We start from the raw sequence: 17,679 nt of genomic DNA, 5'->3' as shown, positions 1-17,679 counted from the left end.
GTGATGAGAGAGAGGGAGAGAGAGAGAGAGAGAGTGAGGGAGAGACGGGGCAGATCCAAGCGCATCTTCAGACCCAGAGGCAGCAGCTGCACCTCCTCCTTCTCCTCTCCTCCGCTCTTCGGGGCCACACACCCGGCGGGGAAACGTTCACCATGCCCGCTGAGCAGCTCCAGCCAGGCTCGGTGTCTGTGTTTCCACTTGTGCGGGGATTTACTCGGACGAGCAGACGGAGAGTCCTGGTGGACGCTGTGCGCAGAGAGCTCTAAGTTGGAGGCTGAAAACTGGACAACTTGTTATCCGGAGCAGATTCAGTGAGTGTGAGGACCATGCTGTGGTGGTGGGGCTCGTCCCGGGATACTGCTGCTACTGCTGCCGGCTGCCGCTGCGCTCCGTGACGCACCGGGGGAGCGAGGCGAGGAGAGACACCCTGGGAGGGAAACTAAAACCTCCGTGCTGCTTCCAGCCTTCTTCACTTTGGATTTGTCTCCCCAGGCGCGTTCGTGGTTTCACAGGCTTTCCCGGGGATGCCTCCTCTGGCTCGGTTCGGGATGGATGTGGCGCAGTGAGGAGGCTCCAGCCTGCGGATAATCACTCTTGAGACTTTTTTGGCTCCTCTTGCGGCTCGTGGATCTCCTCATGCAGCTTCTCCGGCTGGTCTGGGCTCTGGCTGCCGCTGCGGTCTGCTTCCTGCTGCTGCTGATCCTCCACAGCCAGCTCCTCCGAGAAGGTACCATCTGTAGCCTGGCCATGCCACTCTGTGTGTGTGTGTGTGTGTGTGTGTGTGAGAGAGGTCAAAGTAGGGCTGGGCAACATGGGCCAAAGATCACACCTCTGAGGCCATTTAGCTGAAGGCTAATACACAGTTTAAATATCAGTATATTAGCCTGTGTGATATTAGGGATGAGTGATGCTCACTCTTAGGATTTATTTCAACTGTTCTCCAAATTTAAAACAAATCATTTTCCTCGTTTGGCACCTGCTTGTAGTGCAACACTTCACCAGATGGTGGCTGTAGCACATCTGAAAGCTCTGCTGCTGCTATTAAGCCCCTGTCCTGCAGCACTTGTGCACTCAGAGGGGGGCGGGGGTGGGACTGCCCCTCCTGGCGCCCTAATGTTTGAAGAAAAGCTACAGAGAGCCCTCTTCAATTCTCCTACAGAAAATAAACAAGATGATAAATTTAACATGATAAAGCGCAGTGGTGTGCATGGAGGCACGGAGTGGGGGCAGCCCCCCCCCCATCGTGGCCCAATTGTTGAAAACGTGTGCTCAAGTGCCCTTTTGGGAGGCAAAACACGTGTTAAAGTGTGTGTGTGTGTGTGGAGGGGGGGCTGCACTTGAAGGTGGATCAACATGGCCACGCACTAGTCATGTGCAGACACCCATGAGGGGGGTAAACGGGAGAGCTTTCTGGTGCCCAGCCAAACCAGGGGCCCATGGAGGTCAGCAAAATCATGATCCATTATGGTAACATGATGTTTTTTAATTCGGAATTAATTATTCAGAATTAAATAATTTAGAATTAAATTTAAAAATTGCTTCCTTCTGCACTTGTCAAAGCACTTTGTAAACCCAAGTTTTTAAAAGTGCTGTACAAATAAAGTTATTTTTAAATTATTCTCCTCCGGGTTTACATGGAAATAGTAATTCTGAATTGAGTTTTACATAGAAAACACGTTTAATCGTCTTTATTCAATTCCGCTTAAGGTCTGGGGGTTGGGAAGGTTCTGATTGGACAGGGGGCTGACGTGACGTATTTACGTCTGCCGGAAGAAAACAAACTCCAGTTTGTTTTCGATGAACTTGGACGCTACAGCTTTAAAAAGGTCCACATTTTTATGCTTCCGTCCAGCCACTCTGTTCATTATATCCATATCTTCTAAGGCTCTTATTAAATAAATAGTCTCGGCTCGAGTCCAACGCTTGCTTCGGACGCCTATCCTGGAATATGTGCTCGCCAGCGCGGAGTATGTGCGTCATCAGACAGGACAAGGGAACGAGCATGCGCAGAAAGACCGGCATTAATTTAAAGCAGAATGAACGTATACATGATCGAGGAATTATTCAATTCAGATTTAAAATCAGAATAAACCAGCCACTTACTTCGGATTTAAGTTTAATTCGGAATGGTCATTTTCATTGGGACTTAGGTGTTTAGCTGGTCATTTTTAATCTTTTTTAAGAGGATTTAATTTTTATTCTGAATTAAAGGGGAATTAAAGCTCTCATGTAAACGTAGCCGGTGAAATGTGGGTAAAATGGGAGAAATTGGGTGTAAAAAGTGGTTAAAAGGGGTTAATAGTGGCAATAATGGGTTAACAGGGGCTACATTAATCTTAAGTGGCAAGTTTGGTTTAAAAGTGGCAAAAAACAGGTAGAAAAAAAAGTGGTGGAACGAGTTTTAAACTGACAAAAGTAGGTGTTAAATGGCAAAAATTTGTTAAAATTGATGGGAAAATTGATGAAAATGGGTTAAAATTGGTGTAAGTGGCAACAGTGTAATTTAAAGATATATTCTTAGTTCTTTTTAGGGAATCGGGGGCCCCCTCTCAGTGTCTCACGAGCCCCAAAGGGGTCCCGACCCCAAGGTTGAGAACCACTGATCTAAGCATGCACAGTTTGACAAAGTGCCTTCGCTGGTGCCAGAGACATGAGAAAGTAATCGTTTGGTGCACAAAATCTGATAAAGTGCCCTCGAAAGCTGTGATTCTCCAAATGTTGGGCCACAGGACCCACCATCCACTCCTCAAGGAGAATTGCGACCCAAATTTTGGAAATGTTTTCGGTCAGTAAGACGTATTTAATAAAAAATAACAAAGCTTAGGTAGCAGACAGTACAAAAGGTGTAACAAAACAGTGAAACAGGACAAAATATACATGTTTTATAGAGTCTCATAGATAATTTAGCACATTTTTATCCCAGTCACACATCTGCAACCCGCTGAAAAAGGCTTCATGGCCCACTTTGGGTCCCGATCCACCAGTTGAGAACCACTGCTCTAAAGAGTACATGTTCACAGCTCTTCAGGGACATGAAGTTATTTTTCACTGATTTTCCTCTGTGTGTTTCTTCTTGAAATATTTTAAAATATTTCATCATTTCTGGTGTGTTTTATTTCAGAGGTGTAGTCGGTTTAATCGTGATGAAAATATGCTCCATTTTAACTAAAGTTTCTATTTTACTATAAATGTAGGACAGCCTTTAGTGCACAGGTGTCCCATCACATCCAGCAGGTGTTAGGGCTGGGTGAGTCTGATGAATGAATGATTATTCCACCCCCCAACCTCCTACTCTGTTCTGAAAATACTTCATTTAAAACAAATAACTGAAAGGAACACAGATTCAGAATTAATGGTTATTTATCAAAACAATTCAAATCAAAACACATCACCTGAAATAAGAATATTTTTTGTAAACATCAAATTTTCCAAGAAAATATAAAATAAACCTGTTTTTCTTTCTAACATAAAAAAAAATTTTCATACTGTTGTATAAAAAGTAGAAAAAAATCATGATTAACCACAGTGTAGTGATGTGATTAACCTGATTATTTTTAAATCAGGTAACAGAACTCATTTTAAAACAATAATTAATAAACAGTAAGATAAAAACAACCATAGAAATGTCTGTATACTAGCTCAAAGTTTGAAGAGCTCTCATTAGCAGTGGCTCAAGGCTGTGGTTCCTAATTAGTCTAGCATCAGGACTCACCAAAACCTCCTCAATGACAAATCCTGATCCAGGTTTCTGAAACTTTTCATTCATGGCCAAAGACAGAGGAGGCATCCCTCTGTCTCTCTGCAGACTGCCGCTGTTAATTTGAACTCCAGTTAATTTCATTTGATTGACAAATTAATTGCAAAGATTGAAAACAGATAAACTGCCGTTAGTGATCGCTTCAATTTAAATTCTAATTAGAAATAAACGATTCGTCCTGGAAAGTGTTCATCTCAGATTCCAGGAGTCCAAGCCTTATTTATTTATTTATTTAGTTATTTGTCAATCTGTTGATCTGTAGATTCATTTACTTCAGCTACCACTGCTCTAGTCTAAGATAGGCTGTTTGAAATCATCTATGAAAGCATCAAATCAGAAATCACTGCTAAGTGGATGGAGGTGAACACATTTAAACTGATACATCGACATAGAGACGTGTTTGAGAAGAGGACAGGTGGGTAAAAACGCTCAGAATGAACACGAAGAACGTAAAAATGACCTGAAAATGTTTTAGAGACTGGACAGCTAACTTCTGGACTGTATGATGGATGACAAAGAGCTGATAAATAGCATCACTAACGGCTTAAATCTTAGGAATGTAAACATGAATGTTAAAGTGGATGTCACTGACACTGTGAGCATATGACATCACTTCCTGTTTTCCTGCCGCTTCTGTAATGCCCTGCAATTTCTCCTGTAGACAGAACTAGTGCTAGGGAGCTTTTTTTTTCATTATTTTGATCATGCAATCTTCCGTCTTTCATATTGTGTACATTTTATTATTCATAGCGACTACATATCAGTTTTAAATATCTTTTATCTGTTTCATGGACAGATGATCTTTCAGCCCTGACAAAAATAATAATATACAGACGTGGACAAAATTATTAGCCCCTTATATTTTTTTAAAAGTGTTTCCTTAGTGCTGAATCTTTAACAGATCTTTTCCAAACATCCTAGTTTTATTTTTACTGCTAACATTATTTTACTTTTCACACAGAAACACAAGTATTTCACAAAAACTCCCTAACTAACTCCCTGCCCCCCCACGACCCACACAAAAGAAAAAACTGACATTTCTGTCAAAAAATACACATCAGTGTGAATTGTTTTCATCATTTAAAGCCAAACAAAATAGCCAAAAACACAAGTTTTATTACCAAAAGACTTTTGTGTGGACCATTCTTGTGTTTTATCAGGATTTTAGATAGTTTGAAGGACCCTAATTTTAACAACCTCAGAGCAGACAGACCCTCGCGCCCTGACCCCACATTGGGAACCAAGGGTCTAAATGATGGTTCTCCTTTAGAACTGACACTTTTGTTGAGTCATAGCACAAACCGCTGCTGTTCAATAATGTCTTTAACTGCGTAATGCTCAAAGCTGTAAATCCAGTTCAACTGAGGGTTATCTTCACATTTACACAGTCTAAAAACTTCAGTAAGGGTTTGAGGAAAAGAATTCTTGATGCTCACAAAGCAGAACTGGAGTGAGAAGGATCATGAAGAAATTCATAGAGAGCCACACGGTCCAGAACCAGCCTGGCAGAGAAAGGAAGAGAAAGATTACAAAGACTCTGGAAAGAAAACTAGTGAGAGGTGCGTCTAAAGACCCCAGAACAGCTGCCAAGACTCTAGAGAAAGACTTAGACAAGTCAAAGAAGACCATCAGTAGAGTCCTGCACAGGAATGGACCAAGAAGAAGTCCCCATAGTCCCCATAGACACCTTCAAGCCAGACTGAAGTCTGCTTAGGAGAATCTGGAGAAAGATACTGATACTGGAAGCATGTCCTTTGGTCTGATGAGACCAAACTAGAGCTCTCTGGCCAGAGGGATGTTGGTGATGTTCGGAGAAAGAAGAGAGAAGATAACCCAAAGAGGACCGTCCCCACAGTGAAACACGGCGGTGGGAGTGTAATGCTTCAGTGAGTCTGGAACCAGGAATCTGGTAAAGGTGGGAGGAATCATGAAGAAAGAAGGATATGTGGAGATCTGAAAAGAAAACCACTGGGTCTGGGTTTGCTTTCCAACACGACAGCGACGACCCAAAACATCCATGGCTTCTGGTGAAGAACTTCCTCCAGAAGACCAAAGTGAACCTTTACTGTCTGGCCTGACCAAAGCCTTGACTCCGGCCTCATCAGGGTGAGCTAAAGACCAAGGTCCATGCTAGAAGACCACCTAGTCTGGGTTAGGGTTGGTCTCAAGGTCCTCTCAACTGAAAGGAGCTTGAGAGATTGGCCAAAGAAGAATGGGATAATAATTTAGACCCTGGTAGAAAGAATTTTTAGTGTATGCAAAGTAAAATAATTTAAGCATCATAAATCAACCTAGGATGTTTGGAAAAGCTGTTAAAAACTCCTTCTGTGTTTAACAGCACTCGAGAAAGACATAAAAATGTTGCTATCTATTTTTCAATATATAAGAGATACGTAGACTTTGAAGTGATCAGTTCTCTGATGCTGATGGTGATTTCAGTGTAGATTAGTCAAGGGAACGAGAAAACTGGTGTTTCTGGTTTGTATTTCCTTGCCAGTGCAGAGTCTACGTCCATAATGTCCACGGCTCTTGTTCACTGAGATAAACTGCAGGAGGCGCTAGTCCTCCTATCAAGCAGCTGAGACAGCTGACGTAAAAAAATACCCATAAAAAATCAGATCCCTTCACGTAAACATGACGTCTGTGTCAGTTTGAGGTTTTAATGTGCTAAAGTAAACACTCTCCTCCTCTCTCCTCACAGATCTGATGTTTTTGTTACTTCAAATGAAGCTTCATTTACATAATGATATATTCCCCATGCCTGCTTCCTCTGCACTTTGTGTTTTTTTTTTTCCCATACACCGACTTTTCCAACACCCACGAGCGTAAAAACGTCTTTAATGAGCACACTGAGAACGCCCATAATAAAGGTGGATGGAAAAACACCTTAGTGATAAAGCAGGGAGCCGTTCTCCCGTCTTTATTTCACTAACTTTCTTCAGCTGCATCAGCTGTTTATCACATGCATGTGAAAAAAAAGAGGATAATCCTGCAGCATAGTCATTATTTATTCCACAGCTTTGGCTCTGAAGACATTTTTATTCATCTTTTCTCTTCTTGTGACCGTGATAGGTCAGAAACAACTGGAGGAAAAATTCTTCATAAATCAATTTCAGCTTGAGGATGAATGAGTCAAAGGTTGCTTTATCTTTAAAAATGTTTCCCAGAGCAGAGCTCAAATTCATACTCGAATTTTCAGACAATTTCGCACAGGTCTACGAGGAAAAATAAAGGAATCATGAGGCAGCTTTTACTAGAAAGTGTCATTTTACAGTTCCCTTATGAAAGTCTAGAAAAATACAAAACTACCCTCTGTTGGTGTTAGCTGTGTGGGAAAAGTCAAACAAATAAGAGAATCATCATTGAAGTTTGGCTTGTACCTCAAGTGGAAGATAAAACTTGTTAGAGGACAAAGTTCAAGGTCATACTATCTAATGTTTGTGTGCAAAACAATGTCAAATTAGGGCTGCATGCAGCACTGAGGGCCCTCGCACCTTTCAGGCTGTGTCGTAACTGCAGGAGTGTGGGAATAATTGGGTACAAGCAACCCATGCTGCAGCAGAGCACAGGAACCATGTCGATCCAAGTACTGTTATTTCATCATGTAAAATGAGTAAAAAACAGGACATAACATGTTAAAGATTCTTCTGCTTTCTTACAGAAGGTGGCACATTGGCAAAAACATATAAGACACATTTAGATGCACATTTAAATATGTAGACCCTAATCATACATGTGATATTTGATGCAAATCAGAAGTAGTTACAGGGACTTCCTGTGAAACTACTCTTAAATCCCCATGTGCATGCATGATGTAGACAAAAGTATTTGGCCACACCCACTGATGATTGAATTCAGGTGTTTCAATCAGACCTGTTGCCACAGGTGTATAAAATCTTCACCTAGCCTTACAGACTGTATTAGCAAACATTTGTGATCTTAAACTTGAAGTGGCTCTGTTATGGATGCCACCTTTCAATAAGACAGTTTATGAGATTTCACAACTGCAGGATATTCACAGTTAACTGTTAGGATATTATTAGAAAGTGGAAGCGTTTAGGAACAACAGTAACTCAGCCATGAAGTGGAGTATTACTTGAGATCACAAAGAGGGGTGAATGACTGCTATGGTGCATGGCAGTCATCAACGCTCTGCTGATTAGCTGAAGAGTCCTGAACGTCCACTAGTATTAATGTAAAACTGCAGCAGGAGCTTCATGAATGGGTGCCCATGGCTGAGCAGATGCATGCAAGCCTCACATCACCAAGTCTAATACCAAGTATCAGAGTGGTGTAAAGCACACTGACACTGGACTGTGGAGCAGAGCGACCAATCACACTTCCCTGTTTGGCGGTCAGATGGGAGAGTCTGGATTTGGTGGATACTGGGAGAACGTTACCTGTCTGACTGCATTGTGCCAGCTGTGAAGTTTAGTGGAGGAGGGATAATAGTACGGGGCTGTTTTTCAGGGATTTGCCCCTTATCTCCATTGAATGCTTGGGCATATCAAGACATTCTAGACAATCCCATGCTTCCAACTAGGGCTGCATTGGGATTGGGACCCGTGGGACCCAACGCAAATCTCGCAGGAGCGGGCAGTTTGAACTTTGCTGCAGGTGGGAACGGGCAGCTAAAAAAAAAAAAAAAAAAAATCTGCGGGATCAGGATGTAGCCTAGCTACTGCATGATGGAGTCAACAAATGATGTAGAAAAGAAGCTCAAACAAGGTCTTTATAACAGAAAAAGAAAACAAGGCAAGTCTGACAAGTTTTGTTTTTGCAGACAAGCTCTGATGGAATAACAGATTAAAATCTACTACTGAATACTAAATGGCGAGACAAGTACAGTTTCATAAATAATTATTTCAACTGAAAAAGCGCGCTTTTGTGTTGTGTTGACGCTGAGAGTGGCTAAATGAGCTGTCCTTGGTGCTGAAATGCGACAGATTTGACTGACAGCTGCCGCTCAGAGAGAGTGAGGGAGAGAGATGCTCTCTGTCGATGGGCAATTGTACGTGCTTTTCTGCAGGTGATTCTTTTTTTAATCATTTAGATTAATAGGTTGTTTGCACTCACATGATCTTCTTGGCCCATTTTGCACAAGGCACTGTTTTTCGTATTTGATGTATTCCGTGACACTTTTGTTCCCCCTTTACCACCGGAGCAACACCCGAGAAGACAAAATCAATGCATCTCTATTATTGTGGCATGAATTCTCAGGGTTTTGCGGGTGCGTGTAACACACATGTTGCGGGTGCGGGCGGTAATGGTCAAAAATTCAGCGGGAGCGGGATTAAGAAAACAGTCCCGTGCAGGGCTCTACTTCTAACTTTGTGGCAGCAGTTTGGGGAAGGTCCTTTTATATTCCAACATGACTGTAGCCCAGTGCAGAAAGCAAAGACTATAAAGACATGGGTTGATGTTGAAGAACGTGACTTACAAACACAGACCTCTGACCTGAGCCCCATCGAGCACCTTTGGGAACGGAGATTGTGAGCCAGGTCTTTAGGTCCAACATCAGTGCCTGACTGCGTACATAAATACTTTACAAAATGAATGGGCATAAATTATCTCAGAAACACTCCATAATTGTGTCAAAAGTCTTACAAGAATACTGGAGGCTGTTATGGCTGCAAAAGGGGGCGGGGGTTAACTCCATATTGAAGTACATGTATTGAAATGCAATGTCATCACAGTCCCTGTTGGTTAATGGTCAGGTGGCCAAATACTTTTGTCCATATAGTGTTTTTTCAATCTGAAATTGTGGTCTGATGGTTTAGTTACACTTTAAAACTATGATGCACTGCAGCCTTAAATTGCTAACTTTGTGAAATATGGTGTTTAATGTATTAGAAGATATGCAGGAGTGCATGTACAAAATGACTTGGTGTAAAGAGAAATATAGTAGGCACTGAAGTGGTGCAGCATCAGCGAACATGAGCATTACAGACAATCTAGAATAAATGCAATATAACAACAGAGAATGATTTGAAATACTGGTTATAAAATATTTAAATCAGTTTCTGCTCATTTAAACACAAAGGAACTAAACAGGTCCCTCAATGCAGATTTTTCCATCACTTGCCTTTATTTTACTCCTCTAGTTGTGTAAATACAGGTGATAATGTTTTCTTATGAGTTTCTACTGGGACTGGTTCTTTGTGGGACATGTGCGCCCTCTGCTGGGAATTGTGCAGAGTACAGCCATGCAGCCTGTGCACTGTTACCAGTCTGCTTTTTATTGTTTTTGTAAGTGAAAAATGAAAGTTTATACCTGGTTTAATACACAACATACACAACAGGTAATCTAATATCTTTAAAACACTGCAGCATTCATGCAAGACCTAGTAGGTTTAGTCTTTTGGGTTGGTTTAGAAACTAGTAAAATGTTGATATATGTTACCAGCAGTGGTTTTCTTCTGGATATTGAAATTTAAATAATCAGTATGCATGCACAGCCTTAATGTGCAGTGATGAGTGTTTGTAATCCTCTGCAGTAATCTAAAGCTCAGCTCCATCTGTGAAACACTCCGCTGTTCTTTTTTGTCCTGGAGCTCAGAAGAGTCCGGTTAAGTCTGTGAATTAACAGAAAATGTAATGTTAGGATGTAAACGTGACTCCACGTGGAGGCTTTTAGTTTAAAGAGGACAGGAATGAAATGAAATCAAAGAGCCCGTGTTCCCCTCCTCCGCCACTGTAATGAGCCCGTGTGCAGCTTGTTATCAGAGCGCTGTGTAATATGAATTCAACCCTCAGAGAGACTCTGCAGGAGAGCAGCAGCTTCAATAACCTCCAAATGCTTCCAATGTGGAGCAAAAAAGACGGTTTGGATTACAAACACCGATTCGAGGACGCATGCTGAGCCGAGGAGTGGCTACAAGTTGGATTCCTGGACACACTGAGTGGTTTTTAATATTTAAGTCGTGTCTGAGGATTTAGTTCTGAAGGGAAGGAGGGGAAAAGTTTCTCATAAAGCTAAATGTTAAATCATCAGCTTTATAGGCTGTCTCACCATGTTTTCTCAAGCTGGCACAGAAATACAGCAGGGGGCTGGGGGTGACTGACAGAAAAATGGAATTAAACCAATCAGAACATTCTGAACCACCGACAAAAATGTCTCTCAAGGCTGGATCAGGTGCAAATTTAGCCTGATTATTTTGACCATGTACTTTGTCACTCTAGCTGTGTTTCCATTACAGTTTTTCGCAAAATAAAAGCGATATTCCTTAAATTTAGATTAAGTACAATTGCACTTCGAATGCGTTTCCATTGAAGGAAGTTTTGGGCATAGGCCTTGCAATTCTCATAAAATCTCATCTCGCGTGAATCCGCTGCAGGGAAGCTTGACGCTCAAAACCTGTTGCGTGTTGGTACAGTTTTGGTTACATCTACGGCAGTTGCCTTGATAATTTTGAACAAAAGATGAAGGCAACTGATGATAGTTCAGGGGTAAAGTCTGTATGTATGGCAAAAGCCACACATAAGGGTAGAAGTATGATGTTAAGAAAAGTCTCGTCTCTTCTTCTTTCTACACGTACTGTTGTCTCAGAGTGACTGGTCACGTGACACCATACGTCACGTCCCGTGACTTGTAAATGTGGAAAAAGTGTTTCCATTGCACTTTTGCAATATATTTCTATAACGAAACGCCTGAAAAACCTCCTCATGAAAGCGTGAAAACTTTTTAGTGATATTTTAGGTTTTTTTTCGAAATTCAGGTGTTTCCATTACCAGTTTTTTATTGCGCTATTTCGATTTTGCGCATTCCCAAATGTAATGGAAACCCAGCCATTGTAACATGCACGGCCTGAACGTGAACATCTGGAACAACGAACGCCCATGACCACGACAACAAGACTGGCATGTCAGAGTTACTCATGCATCTTCTGCCTAGTGTGGCCCAGTGTTAATTTTGGCATCTATTTTTAATCTTAGTCTCAGTCTTATTCTTTAGTAACCTTGCAAAGCAGATGGATACACAGTTTCCGTGTTTCTCACTGGTGAATCCATCTTGCAAAGCTCCCATCTGAACTGTTTAGGCCCGGTTAGAAAGTGACAGGACCAATCAGTGACAAGGGGCAGTACATTCAGGCACGGCGGAGTCGTGAAGAAAGCAGGCAGCAACAAGAGACCGATGGTGGAAGAGATTAGCGTGGATGCTGCTGAAGCACCAATTTTATCAGAACTTGATGACATTTCTTCATTACAAGAAGAACAAAGAACAGCAGTGAGTTGTTTTCTTTTCAAAACAACAAAAGTCGTGTACTGACATGTCTACAGTCGCCATGGTTTTATTATTCCTCGGTAGCTGCGCACGCCCACCTTGGTCGTGGCCACGTGTTTTGTTGCTCTGATTGGCCCGTAAAGATGTGACAGACAGAACGTTCATCCAATCACACTCCCAGTTTTTTCAAAGGCTCTGCCCTTTCCCAAACACTTAGTATTAAAGGTTTTCCAGATGGATGTGTGAAACAAATCCATCTGCCGTGTCAGGTTAAGTCTTTAGATGAAATGTCTTTTAGTTTTAGTAACATTTTTGTCATTTGTACCCTTTTTAGTTTTAGTCCTCGACAACTCAAAAACATTTTAGTCTAGTTTTAGTCCATAAAAGTCCTCACATTTCAGTCTCCACTTTTAGTCCAAGCATTTATTCTCTTGTCTAAATCTGGTACCAAATCATGGTTGTGTGTTCTCTGCACTCTGCTAAACCTGGGGTCCCTGCTTTCTATAGCTGAGAGGCAGAATAGATACAGCTGCATTGCATTTTGACAGATTTACCCACAGTGGAGAAATATCACGCATTTTGAATGTCCGACAAAAACTACATGACATTTTAGTCCAGTTTTAGTCATCTTGATCAAAACTAAACTGACTTTATGTCATTTTTAGTCATCACAGATCTGTTTTCATTAGTCTTAGTCTGGTTTTTGTCATGGAAAACGACTATCAACGAGCATCTTTAGTCATAGCTTTAGTCAACGAAATTAACACTGGTGTGACCTGACGTCAATGGTGTGTACCCTGACGCTCACCTTTGGGACAGCATTTTCTCCCAATCTTTGTATCATCATATCACTTCTGTTATAGCTTACCTGTTTCTCCAGTGACCTTTGACCTCACGGACAGTCCCACTTCTAGTGTTGCCAATCTGTCTGCCAGCAGGACATGATCTTCGTTGCACAGTCTGACATGGTACAGCTGAGAAAGACAGAGAAAAATCATGTAATCTTATTCAGCCACTAGCAATCAGTAAGTTATGATTTTTGGAACTTTTATTTCACTTTCAGATTTGGCATAAAATTACAGAGTAGGTTTTAGTATCAAAGTGTTCTGGTTTCTTTTTGTATTGCCAGCAGTATCATCCACCAGTGTTAAGTTTGCAGCCATGTTCAGCATCTTAGGAATGAGCGGGCTGCACAGAGGTGTCACTCTGACCCTTTCCAGGTCTCCGATGAACAAGAACAATCAAGGATCTGCTAACTGGAGGTGAAACAGACGCTCTGCAGGTTTTTGTTGGCAGCTGCCGCTGACTCTCCTCCTCCGTGCAGATGTTTCAGATAATCAGTGCTGCTGCCCAAAATCATAAAAATCCAGCAGCTGCTCATTGAAATTCCACATTCAGAGCTGAAACGCAGTCAGCTGTGCAGGTCAGAATTTCCTGCGAGGCTGCAACGACTCTTCTAAATGGAGGTGAAGACTGAGGCTCCATTTTCTTGGTGGAATATCAGATCTGTTGTCATGTTCTCCTCTCTTAATTAAACCCGACCAATGTTCCTCTTAGAAATGCTTCTCTCAGTGAGATGTGAACACATGTACGGGGACATTAAAACCCCCAACAGAGAATCCAATGATCCTTTAAAGAGCAGAAAGAACAGTTTGAGGAGGTGGTGCTTCTCATCATCATCTATTCTTCATTGATCATCTCAGTGTGAAAAGCTTTAATGAGCACAAACTGCTCGCTGCATTTAATTCCCTCACGCTGTCTGTTTACTGAGCTCCTCTTTTCTTTCCTCGGCCCGCTCATAAAGCTCATTTAGATCCTGGAAACAAGCCTATTATGCAGCCGATTCACTGTTGTGCCCGCGGTGCAGAAAGCTTACCTAAGGAGCCTTCAGAGTCCAAATTAATTCTCAACGCTCCATTAAGTTGAACATATATTCATGGGAATTATGAACACACTGCGAGAAGAAAGAAAGAGCAAATCAGCAGCTGAGAGAAAAACAAACAAACAGAAATTAACGGAGCAAAAAGCTGCAGAGGCTGTAATTGGATTTGAATAAATTCATCTGGAGGAGGAAGATCAGCGAGTGATTCAACACAGAGGAGGACTCCAGAATGTACGACAAAACAAGTCCGAAACTCCCTCAGTGAGGAGCTCACGTCCTGAATAACTCAGCCTTATTAAAGAGGGGTTTACAGCAGGAGCCAGGGCTCAGGTCTGAGTAAACCCCAAAGTCTGACTCCATTTAATCAGTGAGAATGTAAGTGGACTGTGCTTGAGTCTGCTTTAAGGCCCATTTATGCTCAACCTTAAATACGAATCCGGATACGTACGCAGCCTTCTGTCCATGCTCCGCATTCATTTTGTCCGTATTTCTGCATGTTTCCATAAAGCTCACGGATATGGGCAAAACAGAGCAGTACCACCAGAAACTGTGGGGGCAGTGTTGCTGTCACTACCTGATACGTAGCTCTATTGAGACACAAAGAAGAAATAACAATGGCGGAACTTTTTGAAGTGTGTGAGTAGATTAGAAACACTGCCTCCATTTTTGTCTTTTATGCAAGAGGTACATTATCAATACCTCCTCCACAGTCGCCATGTTTGTTTTTTTGAGTTTATTGTTGTCATAAACTTTTGACTCTGTATTCTCTCTGTATTAGTTAACATCCATGCCAACGTAAAGGATGCATGGAAGTATGTGAGCAGTGACAGTAACGTCGTTTGAAAAGGACGTATACATTTTCGTACGTAAAGTGAGTATAAATGGGCCTGTACTCGTGCATGATTCAGGCATTGTTGCCAAGTCCGCTTATTTTAAGCGACTTTGGGCTTGTTTTTCTGTAAAGTTGCTTACAAATATTGGTAGTCACAGGTTGTGGGTTTTTTGAGCTTGTTTCTAAAGTGTAGTGGCTTGTTTGGGCTTGTTCCCAGCTCCATAATAAGTTGTCAATCAGATATTTTCGATGTTATTTACACGTAGAATAGTTTGTCCTGCCTGTTCCCTCTGTCTCTCCCCTTTCCCCATACACACACACAGGAGACAGCAGAGTTTTTTCCCACCCACATCCTGCTTCTAATTGGCTCTGACCCTGATGGCAATGAGTACTAGCCAATCAGAGGCAGCGCAGGGCAATCCGTTTTTTTTTTTTCTGTTAAGGAAAATGTCAGTGATGTTTAAATGAAAAGCGCGTCTGGTGGTTTAACTCCCTCTTGTGGTCCTGAGGCTCAGGGGGGAGAAAAATAAACTGTACCGTGGCTACAGTTTTGCAAAAGAAACCGCTTACATCATAGGCCTTTTTTATCCACTGAGCTGTACGGTGGATGAAGGTTGTTAAAAATGCTAAAAGCACCCATTAGTTGTCAGTAGGATTGACCTCATCATCAGTGGTCGTCTCTTCTTTGTTCTTCCTCTTAGTAGTGAAAGTAAATCAGCAGGAGAACAGAGAGCATTCAAGCATTGCACTAATGTGAAAATGTTACAAAACCACACTTTATCTGTATTTAACAACTTTATGGCATGATTATTCATTTGCATCTTCGTGCAATTTTTTCTTAAACTCACCTCAACGACCAGCAGAAAATGTCTGAGTGTGCTGAGCAAAGAATAAACCGCTGTGTGCTGGAAATGTCAAAGCAATTCAATTTCAAAATAAAAGCCTTTAAAATACAAAATTCAGAAACTATAGTTTTATTTAGTCCGCTTATTTTACGCATTATTATTCTCTTTTTATTTATTTTGTTGTAAATACTGTTTAGTTTCTTATGTTTTTCAAGCTTTTGTCATTTCTTACACCATCTTTTTAACTCTCAAACTATCACCATGAAATGTGCATCATGCCTAAAATTCTAGATTGATATTACAGATACAATATGTAGAGTTTTTGCACTGAAATACCTATAATTCATAAAGTGACTACTCCTATGTTAAATAAATAAAAATGGCGCTGTAAGTTGTAAGTTGTAGAGTAGTTCACCCACCATGAATTGCTGGCTGCAAGGCTGAGATCAACTGCAGAATAGGACTCACACATGGGGCGATGGATTCGCTGAGCAAGACAGTGTGGCGTTCCTGGTATCTGAGCATGCGGACGGAAGTTACAGTATTTCAGTCCTCCCAGTTTTACTATACTTCTGTGAGGCCTGGACACTGACTGATGGTCAGAGGTACAGACTGGACTCCTTTGTGACGACTTCTCACAATTTGAGGTATTGTTGTCAAGACTGTGTTTCTAATGCTGATGTTCTCAGGAGACCCAGGATGGGAAGGATCAGCTGCTGTATAGAGGAGTGACACCTGGCACACTTTTCCAGGTCTGATCTGGCGCACCGCATGCCCAGGACCTGGTGGGTCGTGCATTGTGTAGGGGGAGAAGACCTGGAGAGATGGGGCATGGGCAGTCAGGAGGATTCCTGCATAATCTTCATCTCGGTTTTTCCTTAAAACTGGGAAAGAAATGGACGGATCAACCTGCATCGACACTGCCAGAACTCTTTCCTTCAAAATAAGAGTCTCTGCCTCCATATGGGGAACGTGAACCTGCACAGCTGACTGCGTTTGAGCTCTGACTGTTGAATTTGAATGAGCAGCTGCTGCATTTGGTGGTTTTTCTGCAGCAGTGTTGATTATCTGGAACATCTGCATATTAGAGAGGCCTGCGAAACTAAAATGTGCTCAGTTTCAGTTTTAAAATAGAGCTGGACCACGGATAAAGAACTGTTCTCTTTATTTACACTAGCTCTGTTAAGGATCTGTAGTTTCTTTACTGGCTCTGGTTCCTTAGTGCAACATTTCCTTTAAAATACACAGTTAGTTATGAGAGTGTTGGCTCATTTTCACCCAGACTTCCAGTCGTATTCTTTCACATGTACAGTCTTCTATTGCATGAAAATAAATGCGTGTTTCATTTCCAAATATGTAAGTGTGATAAGTCAGATTAAATCCAGATTTCAGTGTTTGATCCTGTCCAGAGCTTATTGTATTCTTTTTGGCATTTGGTTCATCCCTCTGCTAAGTTTCATAAAACCTGTGCAGCAGATTTTCAGTAATCCGGCTTAAAAGAAAAACCTGCATACATGGGATGCAGACAATACATGCAACAACAGAAGCATTTTACAGTCTAATAAAGGATGTTTTGCTGATTCATTTTAATTTCAAAGGAAATCTGTCTCTAAAACTTTAACTTTTCAGAGGAAATCATGAAATAAATGCAGATTTTTTCCTATTACTTTCAAAATAATACTTAATTTATCACTTAAATCAGTAAAACTTGAAATCCTCGCCTTACAAGATTAAAAACCTGAGGATTAGTCTTATTTAAGAGGAAATTAAAAGAAAGGCCATCTCTACACTGAGGCAAAGTTTTATTAAAACTGCAGCCAGAAAACTTTTTGATTTCCGATAAAGATGTGCCACAAATGCCCAGATCTGCCGGATGCTTGCTTGTGCATTTTGGATCAGTTATTTCCACAGACGGCGTTCTCATTCAGCCGTTATTGTGCCTCTCCCTCAGCTCGTCTTCTCGCCTCCGTTCCCCAGACAGACACACGAGACGGAGACGATGAGATGGGGAAATTTACTCTCTAATCAGGTCATCGCCTCGCTCACTGGAGCGTCGTGATGAAGGGACGACACTGACTCACGACACACAATAACGGCCCGACTGTCATCAGACGTGTAAGCAACAGTTTAAACGGCTCA

At 41.6% G+C, this 17,679-nt stretch overlaps 1 protein-coding gene across 1 annotated transcript in view; it reads left to right on the top strand.

The window, feature by feature from the left end:
• Positions 1 to 615: 615 nt before the first annotated feature.
• The window catches only part of LOC121515445 (chemokine-like protein TAFA-5), a 110,738-nt gene continuing 93,674 nt past the window's right edge, over positions 616 to 17,679 (top strand). Inside the window, exon 1 of the mRNA XM_041796220.1 lies at positions 616 to 727. Coding sequence (XP_041652154.1) covers positions 637 to 727 — 91 coding nt within the window. The 5' untranslated portion in view covers positions 616 to 636. The remainder of the gene's footprint in view (positions 728 to 17,679) is intronic.

The sequence above is a fragment of the Cheilinus undulatus genome, linkage group 9, assembly GCF_018320785.1.
Source record: "Cheilinus undulatus linkage group 9, ASM1832078v1, whole genome shotgun sequence".
Taxonomy (NCBI): domain Eukaryota; kingdom Metazoa; phylum Chordata; class Actinopteri; order Labriformes; family Labridae; genus Cheilinus; species Cheilinus undulatus.
The sequence above is the reverse complement of the archived record's forward strand: the minus strand, read 5'-3'. Positions and strand labels throughout refer to the sequence as shown.